Raw genomic sequence first — 14,194 nt, 5'->3', positions numbered from 1 at the left:
GTCGATTACCTAACTAAGCCTGTGGCGTGGCACTTTGTCTATCTGTCACTTCGATACCAATTTGATGACGTATAATGTCATTCAATGAAAATTACCTAAGCGGTCGTATTATTACACTTAAGTAAATTAATCTATCTGTACTGAATATTGTTATTATCGCTTTCAATCTAAAATAAAAACACAGATATAATTAAGATATATGTAAAAAGTTTTGAATATTAAAAAAAAAAAGGCTCTAAAGGGCCTCGAGCCGAAAGTCCAAGTGATGAGAGGACAGTTTCAAATAGCTTGGAACGTTCCTTGCATTGTGCGTCTACTCAATATCGTTGTTGTCCAGTCATTGGAAGCTCGTTCTAATATCGAGTTCTATAGAAAAGGGTCGATTAGGTGAATCAATTAACTTTACTAATTATTTTAACTTTGAAATAAGAAAATAAAGCTGAATAAATGTGTCCTGTGTTCCGTGTAGCGAAAAGAATGGGTCCGGACGGCCTCAAGTCGGAACCGTACATGCATGACAGGTCTAACGATGAGCGGCTTTTTTCTATATCGTGCGTTGTACACTTTACCCTCGTAAGCAATAAATTGAACCTGCACACCAAGTCATTGTATCGATGTGCTGTCTAAGTAATTATAGTTATGGCCTACAGCGTTTTTTGGAATCATCGTTGTTTGCCATGCCTTACATGTAACAGGCGGTGAAGATGCAATATGTTTGCTTTTTCCACTAACGTCTATTATTGGCCGGTTACCTGATTACCTAAATACCAGTTATGACAAACGAACAAATATATATAATCTTATTAGAAACACTTCCTGCACTAAATAATGAAAAGGACTATTTTCACAATATCTATATTTGCGCAGCACCGAACTGTTTCTAATCAAATCCGGTAAATTGCTATGTTAATATTACCTGTCCTATTGATGACTTAAATCATATTTGACAAAAAAAAAGGTATCTCCTAGTCAAAACTTGGTGACAAACCTTGTTTCCGTCTATAAGAGTTAGTAGATGTAGTGGTTACCCTCTATCCCTTATGTTCTCAGTGTTGATGAATGAATTCGTATACATTTGCATAAATCATTTCCAATTAAGTTTACACATATATATATATATTTAGACTGTTCTATTGAACCTTCAGTCAGCGAAACTTTCCGAGCATATAGAAGATATGCACAAGAAACTGTGACCTCCCAAACTACGCCACAGAAGGTGGGGCATTTAAGATCAGGATTGTTTCGTATTGATTGATATGGACTATCTAATTGACATTTTTAATGTATTTTATGTAATAACTAAGGTATATTAAAAATAGTCCTTCGAGCCGTTCTAATTAATTTAGGGGTCCTTTAAATCTAAACTCCGTTTAAGTACTTCTTGGATTTTTGAGAAATTGTATAACAACTAGCCCTGATGTAGACCGTCGGTCTTGTTTATTAAAATTAAGTTTACCATTTTGGTAAGAGCTCTTCGTCTATAAACGTATTGTATATTAACTAACTATTAGTGAAGTTCCAAAACCGACGTATCGTCTTAACGTTTCGTTATAACGGATTGGCGTTTTACTCTAGAAAGAACTACCTTTCTTCAGGTACTAAGAATAGCGCATGAACGCATGCTCACTACAACAAACAGCACATCAAAGTTTCGAAATTGAACGTCGCACCTTGTCTATATATTGTGCATAGACTTGATTGGCGCTCTAACGAATGGTGGAAACAGCTGGAAGGAATATCATCGAATCCAGATTTTACGCTTCAACCAGTTATGCTGTCTATTCGTTATAATGTAGAAACAATCCTTTGGAGTTCTACAATTGGTTATGTACCTCAATGGAAATCCCCAGCGATGACTTTATATAGTGAGATGTCACATGCGGAGGAGGCAGGCAATTTGACCCTGCTCATTGTTCCTGGACTGGTAAGTACACGGAGAAAGTCACTGACCACTTCATTTTGTAACATTCAGGTTGTAGCTGGAGTACGCTATCTCAGTCAGTTATATGAAAACCGTTATTTACTCGCTATTTAAAGGACAAAGCCATCACAATATTACCTTTATTACCAGCCGATTGACACTGTGACCAACGAATTTCGATGCGGTTCCGTTTATTGCGCGCATACAAACATATATATTTGTCTATGAGGTCTGCACCGAAAAAGATAACGGTACACTCACGCTTTCTCTTCCAGTAAAACTAAGATGTTGTCAAACCCAGTGAAAAGTGTATTATTTACAGGTAACGTATGGTCTGGCTTGCATTCCTCTACGGACAATATCTAAGGCTGTCATCGATTCGCTGATTTTTCGCGTTATCGTTCGTTGCTCATTATAGAAAACTAGAAAGAAGTATGCCACCTTGGACTTTGAATTCATTTTTTTGTCGGATAATAAGTCAATCAATGATTTTATGTTATATATAAAGACAAGTACAGTACGAGTACTATCACGTGTGTTAACTATTAGCTTTATCGTTTGATGCACGTGTACATACAAATTATCCACGAAGATCCATTTGAAGAAAAAAAAAAAGGGAAAAATATAACATTTCCTGTACGTAGAAGGTTTATTTACCGTTGCTAATTAGGATTTAATAGTGAATGCAAGCAAATAGCATAAAAATATAGTAATACAATAGACATAATTAAACTAAAAGTCAACAAGGTATTCAGCATTTCTCATAAGAATCTATCGTTTCTTTTTGGGTGGTTTTTGTCAAACGTTAAATAGTTTTTCTAGGAGAGGCTAGATATTGCAGTATAGAGAGAGAAGAATTACATCAATCGACAAACACCATTTTAGGTTACCAATTGCGATCATCGTCCTATAAGGGATGCCACCTTACCACTCGTGTGAACATTAGCTCAATAATAAATACAATCTAAATAAGACTAATATAGTTTTTCGTGTCCGTTTGGTAAAGCGCAAAAAGCTCGTCAAGATCGCGAACATGGCCATCCTCGAGTTTGTCACTTTCTCGCAAATGACGCAAAACATTTAGATAGACGAGCTGTACCGCGTCCATGGCCCAAAGGTAATCGAGGTGAAGCCATTTTGATTTTTCAATATAATACCATCCTCCGTTGACCACCAGCTTCCCGACCTGCTCACATTATTTTTATTATTATTATTAGCAACCTAATATTGTGTTTATACTACTCTGATTCTGCAACCGTCGGTTATTCGAAATTAGGATAGGTAACAATGAACTTGAGTTAATTTCGAAAAAGAGGTATATTTCGGGGTTGGATATCGACTGTATATAATGTGTTCGTCGAAAGCGCCGCTTTAAGTATTTCTAGCGAACTGTCACCTATATTTACTTGGTACATAAATAGCTATGTCAACATAGGGTAGCATAATACAAAGTTTAATGGAAATTGGTGTCATATTGAAATATTGACACTGGGAAACAAATGGGTTTTAGAAACGCGAACTTCTCGTCATCCTCCCTCGCTGGACGCGGTTCGTCGTGACATGTAACAAGGTTCAAGTACTTGGCTTTTTATTTCAGTAGAGCGGTGACTAGCTATTGGGGGGCGAGAGATGTACACGAACAGCTTGTATATACAGGCTATTGTATATACAGTTTTAGATTTCAAAAGGTGTCTCCTATGACAAGCATCTGGTGTCCCTCTGTAGTGACTGCTTGAAAGCACGCCGCCATCCAGATGTACGTCCGGCTACGAACGCGCAACGGGTCGTTGTTACACCTATTGCGGGATAATACCAACTAATATGGCATTTTAACGCAGTATTAAAGGAATATAGATATGGTATAACTGTGTCGTTGTTGCATATCTTTTGCAGCGTTCGATCTGGATTTTATAATAATAGGTTACGTATCTTCTGCTACAAGAACAGAGGCTGAATGGAAACTTTCTTATCCTCAATGAAATACTTTAAATCCCTATAATTGTGCTATTTTGAGTTAGAACTATAACGAATCATGCAAAGTAACTCCACTGATCGCGCAGCAGTCAGACTATCAGCCGTGAGCGTATCCCAAATGCTTGCCTGTGTACTGGCGGAATCGGAATCGGCGGAGGTGCCTTCAAAGCCCAGCTTTTGGCAGCTAAGGTAACCATCGGCTCTTCGAGCTGATTCCGACAAAGACACATCCCCAGGAGACCCCTTTTCTCCATCTATCTCTCATAGTTTAGGAAGCAGACAGACATAAGTGGAAGACGAATGAGAATACCGTTTCTGATAAGCCGAAAGGTGCCAGCCATAGCAAGTGTGAAAGCCCGCTAGAATCTGCTTAGACTGCCACAGATATCGCCTAATGTATTCCGTAACTCCCCTGACAATACTTGAAGCACGCTAAATTGTGGCGTACTTCGTTATACGCCTGCGTGGGGAGCGCAGGGCAAGGGTAACATACTACTCATGATCATCGAGTGGTTGGATGCCCTACGGGCTAAGTGAAAGGCGCTTCTGAGTCCATAACATCAGCGCTGCAAGCACAAAGGCCTAATCGTCCTCTTTGCTAATATAGCTAGCTAAAATAACTGTCTGTCTCTTGTTCATCTGAAAACATGATAGGCCGACAGACGCTACTAACCTTTTGTCGTAATTTAGCTACGCCGTCGGGCCCTGCGAATGTATCGTCTTTTGAATGAAACACCACTAGAGGCACATTGATGTTTTCTAACTTATACTCTGGTGGGGTCGACTGAAATGATTAGATGTATTATGAAAAAGTCAGCTTTAAATAGGACAAACATTTCGATAACCAATCGCAGATGTCGACATATGTCCGAAGCCAGCGACTTAGCTTAGGGCTTTCGTCAACTGAATAGCAATTCTAGATGACTGTGCATAGTTTCAACATTCTGCGATGCCCTATTTGAGTGTATTCATCAAGGTACCAACCTGCCCGTAAACGATCTGATTTGTCTTGTCAACTGGATAGCAAGCAGGCTTATCATCGTAGTCAAACTTGGCAAATTTTTCAGTTTGGATTACCTGGAAGAAATGAACAAAGTCTTGCACCGTCGAGCCCGCTGGCGTATTAACTGCATATACTCGTGCTCGAGACTGAAATGGATAAGAGTGATACGTGTCCAGAATGAAATAATCTACTGCGCTTATCGCTCTTGTAAGGACCAAATGGCATGCAGGCGTCAAGCATTACGTAGCGCTTTATACTATTTATTAAAGATAAAACCGAAAATATAAAGTATTTAGTACAAAAGAACAGTAAGCGCAAGCCAATTATACTTCACTTACGCTATTAAGTCGGGGATGCTCAACGTTCCGCAAAAGCTTCGGATTCATGCCGACATTGAGCATGGCGCTGCATAACACTCCTCCTCCGATTGAACAAACGAGAGGATTCATCAGGCCAAAACTGAGATCGTTTACCTTTGAGGAGTCAAAAATTCGGTTGCGCGAATAGCCAATACAGTCCATGACACCCTTCTGCAATACAAAACCGAATATGGCAATATAGGGGATAGCCCAGCCTTAAATCTGTCTCAGCCGTACAACAGTTCGCCAAGCCTGGGCCTGCAGGTAGAAGTCCTTCAGTAGAAAACAGTTAAGCATCGACTAGCGGCTTCTCGCAGTTACAGATACACACTTTCCCCAACCATGACGTCACGTTTTCGCGTTCACTAATAACAATCATTTGTAATAGAATGCTCAGTTTGTTGGAAAAGAGTTGCTTACAGGTAGGTGGTGAACAATTTGTAATTAAATCACTATGGTCCAGATGATGGAACTACTACATGGCTGTTATTAACAGTAAATTATAGAATTGCCAGACATCGTACGTTCGAATTACGAGCGGTTCTAACTCGACTTGTTTCTATAGTCAACCCGAAAACATACGTCGTTGCACCAGAAGATAGGTGTCTGGAGAAATAACCAGCGTTCAGACATCGATAATAAGAAAAAATGATTTAACGCAAGATGGTAACGTTTCGGACTATATTGTAAGCTAAACAAGTTTCCATATTATTGTGGATGCTTAGCGGACGTATTTACATAATGATAGCTGCTCGTTAATGTGAATTCTGCTTCTAATAGAAACGCCGACTGAGATATGCGCTTTGTCGTTGAGGTTGACGTCCAGGCTCGTTGCTGTTCAGTGTTATGCTGTGTAGCTGCTGAGCCAAGGACGTGCAGGGCGTCCTGGATGAACGCATTACTAACCAGTTCGTGCATGATACTTTGAAGGATGGACCATGCTGGACTTAAATCAGGGTAGACCACGGGCGCTAATGCAGTGAAGAGGCGAATCTGAAACGTTGATAGCTCATAAATTAAGCTGCCTTACCGTAAAATGTCATACATTCAATTAGGTCTTGATATAGCTCTTTGGCCTTATTATATTGTGAATATCTTTAGAAGGTACACCAACTAACAAGGCTTTCCCTAGTTAGCAGAAACACCTTTTCCGCAAAAAGCTATAGTAAAGGACTAAAAAAGGCTTACATGTCGAGTTATGGAGAAAAATCAATCAAACTAAAATAATTCGATAAAATAACGGAGGATCTAACCCGGTATACGCTTTTAAAAATCCATTGCTCGGCAACTGTGACTCTATAATTGATTAGATTATTGTGCACGAAACAGTTGTCGTAGGATTCCGCGGGCATTAACCTTTGTTGGTAATAAAAGTGTCCGTGTTCCAAATGTACCTCAGCTTTATTTCAGGTTCGCTACCAAGCAGTGCTGTCAGGATGTCTGACATTACGCCCGAAGTTGCAAGCAATGAGAACCCGGCACAAAATCGGCGGTCAATTTACCTTCTTGTTGTATTCCGGCTTGGAGGCAAGCATAGCAAAGGTCACAGTTGTTCCGCGTGAGTGGCCGATAATGTGAAGTTTTGTAAATCCAGTTCTGCTGAGAATAGCGTCAATGATTGCTGGTAAATCGTATTCCGCCATCTCCATAAAGCTTAGGACGCATATAAAAGTAATTATGTTGCATAAATAAGCTACGACGATAAGATACGGTGAGTGTTATCCTCGAGTCCTGCATTATACTTTTGACCTGATTTTGCATAATACACTGAATTTTCTCTGCGAACGCAAATAGGTTTATAATGTGGTAGCTATCTGGTTTGAGAAAAAGTATGAAACTCAACATTTGAAACTTTTTAGGCGCGTAAATTTCATGTACGTCATATTTTTACGAAACGCTGACCAAAAATTACTTCTATATATTTCTCCTACGCGTAGATGCTCTGCAGACATTTAAAGACAGAGTTTAGACGATTAGAAAAACCGCTAAGATTTTATGAAATAGCGTAATGATTTTACAATTAGAGGAAAGCAATTCAAAGGGGTACGGAATACAGAAAAGACCTGTGGTCATTCAATCATTGTCGTAAGGATGAATTTCTCGCCAAGTAAACGCATTCCGGATCGTTGTACTTCTTTAAAACGAAACGACCAGGACAAACGTGATTCAGAAAAGCCTGTAGAGGACCCGCTGTCCTGTTTTTCAACGTGATGTCGAAAAGGAACAGACAGAACAGGATATTATTTGGAAGAAGTAATACGAATCGGTTCCTAATGAAGCAATGCGCCTTTATGAAAGCTCTGTCTTTGAGAACGATTAGATCGTAGAGAACATATATAATGTTGAGCTCAAGAGGGTGATATATGGATCTAGTAGAAAACCCGGATTGTACCAGCCTGTAAAGCTGGACTGGGTTGACGCATACTTCATTATTAATTTTGTTACTTTAGTTGGGTAATATGTATATATGAAGCATTATCTACAACTCCCCTGTTTGAATCTCTCGTCCGGATACTTGTCGACAATAAAGTTATACAGCCTCGTTAATAGCTGTTCAGATTTTTCATCGAAGCTCTATTTGTGCTTGGACGTATTCAACTAACACTGTTTTTTTTACCTCGAGTAATAAAAGTGTTTATGGGTTGATTCGCTGCATGAACTGAATTTATTTCCTCGGGTATTGGGTAGGTAGACGTCGTAACCCATATTGGCTAGGAAAAACCCAGGTCCTTGATGAGGAGGATTTGCAATGAAGTCAAATCCCGAACTTACCTGAAATAATGCGAGAGGATCATTTAGACCTGGGCCCCATTTTTTGCCTAGCCGCTTCTCGTTGTAATATTAATTATTGCATTTTCGTTTTATGTTGTTCTTGTGCTTTTAAAAATCTCTTCGATCATTCACTTCGGTAAAATTGCGAGAGAAGCTAGTCACGTACGCCGGTTTATGGGAAAACACTATTAAAAAATTAGGATCTTATTAAAAACGATTAAACATACAACACCGTGTTGCATAATGACTGGAATAGAGCGGTTATTGTAGACGCGAGGATTTCTGACTCGAAATACGCTTAGGATGACGCCATCTTTCGTGGTCACGTTGAACTCATGGTAGTCGTATCCGTAGCTGCGCACGTACTCGCCCTTTAATCATGAGAATATATTTCCGTTACGTTCGCAGACGATACACAATTTATTTTATATTACTTATTAGTATAATTTACAGTACAGTTTTTCATCTATTAATAGCTAGCGGTGAATTAGGAAAAAAGTTGTTTCAAAACATTTATCTTTGCAGAAACCTGTAAAGTCTGCTTCATCAGCTTGACATTGTTTCCAGAGCTATTGGCTTAAGATACTGTAGAAGCAAATTATATATATATATATATATATATATATATATACGTTCATTTGCGCAGACAAAGTTATTATGGAACAGTCGTTCATTTGTGGTACGCAAAAGAGCCCTGAACATCGAACCGATCAAAGGCCTACAAATGACCTAAATATATATGTATTGGCGTTTACATAGGCAGATAAGCGTACACACTGTACCGGGATGGAACATGAAGTAATGAAGATATACATTCTGTTCTTCACAGGCAAATTTAGGCGAACAACCTCAAATAAATATCAGATAACTAAGATCGTAAATATTGCCAGAGAGTTATAGAATCCGGCAGGACAATATCTTAGGAAATGTTATGCATGCACTCCAAGATATACCTCGAAAAGGTGACACGTCGATCTGCCAGGTCAATAAAAGTGGACGACTCCAATTCACGCTACTCAGTATACTGGGTACCTGTAGGGCCGCACGAACAAAGATGGGCTAAGAGAAATTGGCCACCTACAGGCCTTGCTGATTTAAAACGTGACGGTTTCGGCTGACAATGTGTCCAGCGTTGGTCTTGCTGCGTCGCGCAAATGCATCATTATCAACTATAGCTTGAAATAGGAAAGCAATCCGAGGAACATGTTGAAAATACGGACCCGCATACGGACCATGATCGGCTTCGTTGACCGTACCGTACCGTATTGTATACCTCTAGCACAATATTGTATGGGAGTACACAGTATATTATGCAAGAGCCTGTAATACTCGATTGTATATAGTGGCCTGCGTTTTTCATGGGTCAGCGAAGCTAATACGTGGATAATTGACAATCCCAAAAAATATGTTCTTTCAAATCATAGTCCTTTTGGGTCTCATTGGCAAGTTGAACATCAGTTGGCCGTTCATACAGAACCACTTTCTATAAATTATTGATGTGAGTCACGTGCAAGAAGTAGACCAGCGATGGCTCGTTTTAATCATAGTTTCAGTCAATGGTGCAAAAGTTCAAATACTGAAATAGCCACATTTCTCTTCCTTCGCAAAGAGCTCATAGGTGCAACCGATAGCTTCTCAAGGCAGAATAAAGAAGAAAAATAGGATTTGGGTTTGCGCTGATACATTGATCATTTTGCTGTAATATCCTAGCAAAATGTATTGAAATGCGTTAAAATTATGTGATAGCAAAATTATATCCTTCCTTATTCATCCTTAAGGGTCTTCATCCTTAAGGTCGTATGGCTAAAGGCCATTGAACAACCTGAATGTCATACCAATAGTTGAAAACTTCGCGGTTTTTCTAGCTATCGTGTATTTGCTAACGTAGAAAGCAACTATATGCAGACTTATCAAGTTATCGAAACGATATCTACCTTGGCAAGTTTCTTGCTTATTATTGAAGACGTTTCGAGCTTCTGTTATTCGTGCGGTTTTGTCGTCGACCAATTTATCATTTTTCACAGCTGGCCCCCTTCCGGCACAAACTGAAGGGTGGTTCTACGCGTGTTTTCGAACGCAGATTATTACGTGTCCCGATATCTAATAACCAAACATTTTACCGCCAAAATCAATTTTGAATACCATATAAATTTAGAACTGAGGCATTTCCAACGTACGATAGGGGCTTTCGGTACAGTAAGTTATATTGGTAATGCCTATTTTCTTTGCTGTTTTGAAAATCTCGTTGTGGAAATCCTCGTTAATTGAGGAATCAACCGACACTCACCGGTCCTTTGAGAATAGACGATACGTCCGGATCTTGTGAAGTGACCTCGCTGAGTCTGTCAACGGTTTTATCGATTGTGCTTTTTAGCTGATTTGACACTGTTTTTGTGACGTCGCGCACCGTATTTAATAGTTTTAGAGAGCCGCTCCGCGTCATGTTGTCGGGCGTCAGGATAACTGAAAATCAAGAAGTGTGATTAAATGTACAGTTAACTGTTACGTAGATTACTATGACCATGTGACACGTATGTGTGATCGTGGTGGCGAATGTTTTGAAAACATTCAAGGAAGAATAGGAGCGGATAACCTACAGGCAATAAGCAGAGCGTCTCCAACGCCTGAGTTGAATGAAGGACAGCTTCTTTTCCTCAGTCGAAGCAATATTTGAATAGGTTCAAACGTAGCATCCGGGCAAGAAAAAAAGTGTCACCTTAACGTATTCTACTACAGTTAGATAATGCCCGCTAAAGCCCATCTAGCACATTCGCTTAACAAAAAAAAGGCGGTTATTACGAGAAATACAATCAGGGAAGCGTCATTGTATGAGGTCAATGCTCCGTCATCACATTGTAAAACGTCACCGCTATAGCGGGTCTCCTAACAGAGGGAGCTGGCTTCTATGACGACTTATATTTTTAGTATTAAATATTTCGTTCATTTGCATTGTCCAGTACACAGGAAAAGCCCAAATGGGTGTAATCCGATTTGGGTACATTAACAATAGTGGTATTTTTTTTTTCTTAAAAAGTTCAATAGAACAAGTAATAGGATCACTTGCGTCGAGTTACGATCGAACTAGTTTAATGACAAATCTTCAGCAAAACGCATTGCTTGCCATTGTAATAATTTTTTTTTTCTTTTATATTTCTACACTCAATTGACTCCAAGCAGTCAAATAAAGTAGTAAGAACTTTTTAACAGATAAAGCGGGTACCTATTCGTCGCAAACGTACAAACGGTCGACCTGTCCATTGAGTAGTAGCTGTTAGGACGACAGCTGCGAGGCCACGAAACCACTGTTTGCGTTTCATATACATGCCTGGAATGTTATCTTGGCCTACTGTTTGCGACCAACATTACCGAAACAATGAATCGTTTGATTTGTTACTGTTGTTTCTGATACTGCATTGTATTATTTGTCAACATAGACAATTTCTGGCATAAAACCTCTAGCCGAACAACCATTTGAAAATTCGCATAGTAGTTAGGACACACTCGAGCCTTAACATCAAAGACAGGCCGCGAGTTCAGAGTAAACCCTTTGCTAATCGTCTTAGAAGGCACGGTGCTACAAATGAGGCAAAGCTATAGATGCACTATGAGTAACAACTATGAGCTACGACGCTAAAGGTCGAGCAAGAGTGAGAGGTTTACTTTGGCAACAAAAGGTACAGAACACTCAATATTATGATCATTTTGTCCATTCACAATTTCCAGGGCCTAGAGGGCCTAAACATTACCGAATTGACATTCATTATTAGAACGGTTACTATTCCGGAATCGTGTCTTGATCTTTTTCTTTCATCGTTGCATCTCTACATAAGGAACAGCAACAAAATGCGAGATTAAAATTTTTACAGGAAATATGGGGCTATATATAAAGCAGGTCGGATTAGATAGATTACAAACTATGCAATAAGTTGGTTGCTACGGGTATAACTGAACTTAAAAAGAAACCGCGACAAATTGCTAAAGGCGTCCCGACTTATTGGTCGAAGGAGTCTGCGCGTATGGAGAAAATCAATTGATTTTCGGGACGGATACACTTTACTTCACGGAAGAAGTTCAAGTTGAATTTAGAATAGACAAAACTCGCAGGCAATCTAAAAACACCTCCAAATACCACCGACGATAGTTCCTCACAGCGGAAGGCTAGCTTTCAAATCTCTGGAGAGTTATAGTTTGTTTAACAAGCGATGTTGATGCTGTGCGGAACACAGAACCCGAAACGTTTATTTATAAAATACAATTGGTCACGCCTTACGCGACGTGTCCGGGAGGAGACTCCCGCTGGTCAGTGTTTTAAAGAAGTGTGCGTTGCGACGCGTACGTACACGAAAGACGAATGGGGTGTACACGTTTGTAAACTACAGAACTTTCACAGAACGAAAATTCTATTGACGCGTAGAGTCTTCGTTTCCACCTGTGTTTTTTGCACCGCGATTGTATCCTCATACAATTTGGGCTTCAACACTTTATCCAATCGCGTTAGATTCATTATCAACCAGATTCGGAGCGACAATCTATATATTTCATTTTACACAACGAGAATAATTACATACATGGCTTAAAAATAAGATCCGCAAATGACATATACAATAAATGAACGCGAAAACAAATATAAGAACAACCTATATTCGAAGAATATCTTTGCTACATAATATTCCTACTATTATCCCTAACAGAATCTCCAGCTGTTACGGCTCCAGCCGAACAGCTCTTATGGTTCAGTGAAGGCTCCGCAAAAGTGAGATTGGTTTCAACAAAATACATTTATCTCAAACAGACAAACCCTGCTGGCACAAACATTATGCCGGACCGCGAGTATAGCTCACTCAGTCTGAGTTGTGCTTAACACATCGGCAAATAGCAGTCTCAATAAATACTGAGAAGACACTGAGAAGATGGCCTCAGACGCATATGAACGACGCGTCTCTAGCATCTCTGTCTATTTGTATTTACGTTTGCTTCCAGGCCGAATCCTGTTGTTTCAAAAAAAAAACAAAAGACTGTATTACATTTAACTGTCAGGAAGATGCGAGAGGAAAATGTCCATATTTTAAATTCAGAATTAACTAGATGAGTGAAAAGACACTGATGACGTAGCAGTTTCACTTACACAGTAACTAGCACTTACCGAAAACAAGTAGCGAAACACGAATCATTGTTGGAAGCACTAGTCCTAGACGACTTAGCCCTTTGTTACCACTGACACTTTTCCTCAAATTATTCCAGCTAGATGGGTTGTTAGTTGCCTGTCGGGTATAAGATTATCTCAGCGGCAGATAACTTCGCATGACAATGATCATTTCGGTGAGAGAAAAAAAGCAAAAAATTACGACAGCCACTATATTGAGATCGCATATAGCTTTGGTCGGTATCTGATATTGACCATTTCTTCCGATCCAGCCGAAGTAGCCGTGGCTACTGTAGATTAGCTGTACTAACTGGCTCTCTGCGTACCTCAGATAGACACAACGGTCGTTTCCCTATTTTGTACGTGAAGCGTGCCAGACGTGCCCGCCCATAACTTTGTTATATAGCTAAAGTTGCCTCCGCGGCCTGTGTCTCTGTCGGGGTCTATCTGTGTGCCTGTAATATGTTATAATAGGCCAACAATGGAGCGCGCGGGCGCCCCCATACGATTCGTGGAAAGGGCCCAATTCAGTGTGAACAGACTATACATGTCATACTGCAGACTCCACACCGAATTCGCATGCTCCCAGCGCGGTTCGTTTACCATGTGGGCGGGCAAAGGTTATCGTCATCAAGCGTTTGCTGCAGATACAAACGCGTATATACACACGCATAGACGTATGCAGAAAGTTGCTATCAATGGTAATAATGACAGCCACAACGATGGCGATGATGGTGGGAAGCTTTCCGTGATAGGACCTCCCTTTTAGGTTCTGTACAAAAAATTTGAGAAAACAAAAGACCCTAGAAGCATTGTAATGCAGTATGGTAAGATCGCGTATTTGAGAAATACGGCAGTGCATGGGAAGCTGTAATGGGTCGAGTATCGTCGCCCTTTGTCAAGCACACACACGTAATATTTCTATTCTAAACACGTTATCTACTCATTTGGTTGAGTCATTCAATTCAAATTTGTGTCCCACACCAATATCAGCTTGGTTCTCCTGTGGACTATATTAACTC

The 14,194-nt window shown here is 39.9% G+C and overlaps 1 protein-coding gene and 1 long non-coding RNA gene across 4 annotated transcripts; one reads left to right on the top strand and one right to left on the bottom strand.

Annotated features, from left to right (window-relative positions):
- The first annotated feature begins 1,463 nt into the window (after positions 1 to 1,463).
- Positions 1,464 to 2,448, top strand: LOC111259643 (uncharacterized). The gene is made up of 2 exons (XR_002679749.2): positions 1,464 to 1,924; positions 2,244 to 2,448. It is a non-coding gene; the product is annotated as an uncharacterized LOC111259643 (long non-coding RNA).
- On the bottom strand, positions 2,048 to 13,606 carry LOC111259642 (gastric triacylglycerol lipase). Of its 3 annotated transcripts, none has more exons than XM_086967973.1 (10): positions 13,173 to 13,606; positions 10,317 to 10,492; positions 8,257 to 8,400; positions 7,875 to 8,029; positions 6,760 to 6,910; positions 6,164 to 6,250; positions 5,237 to 5,428; positions 4,880 to 5,044; positions 4,569 to 4,679; positions 2,048 to 3,107 (listed from the first exon to the last, which is right to left on the bottom strand). In XM_086967973.1, exons 1-10 carry the CDS (start codon positions 13,198 to 13,200, stop codon positions 2,886 to 2,888), a joined length of 1,431 nt encoding a protein of 476 aa, XP_086824099.1. In that variant the 5' UTR covers positions 13,201 to 13,606; the 3' UTR covers positions 2,048 to 2,885. The 3 variants fall into 3 exon arrangements, with proteins under 3 accessions (XP_086824099.1, XP_086824101.1, XP_086824100.1); XM_086967975.1 differs by having other exon boundaries at positions 4,973 to 5,044; XM_086967974.1 differs by having other exon boundaries at positions 6,760 to 6,853.
- Between the last annotated feature and the right edge of the window lie 588 nt (positions 13,607 to 14,194).

The sequence above is a fragment of the Varroa jacobsoni genome, unplaced genomic scaffold (genome assembly GCF_002532875.2).
Source record: "Varroa jacobsoni isolate VJ856 unplaced genomic scaffold, vjacob_1.0 scaffold_354, whole genome shotgun sequence".
Lineage (NCBI taxonomy): Eukaryota > Metazoa > Arthropoda > Arachnida > Mesostigmata > Varroidae > Varroa > Varroa jacobsoni.
This window is presented reverse-complemented; position numbering and strand designations above follow the sequence as displayed.

Coding starts and splice junctions, on each gene's coding strand:
- LOC111259642 (XM_086967973.1), bottom strand. CDS start 13,200: ATGATTCGTGTTTCGCTACTTGTTTTCG. Junction 6,911..7,874: donor AAACACTTTTATTACTCGAG/GTAAAAAAAACA, acceptor ATGCGTCCTAAG/CTTTATGGAGATGGCGGAAT. Junction 5,429..6,163: donor AAAGTATCATGCACGAACTG/GTTAGTAATGCG, acceptor TTTGTATTGCAG/AAGGGTGTCATGGACTGTAT.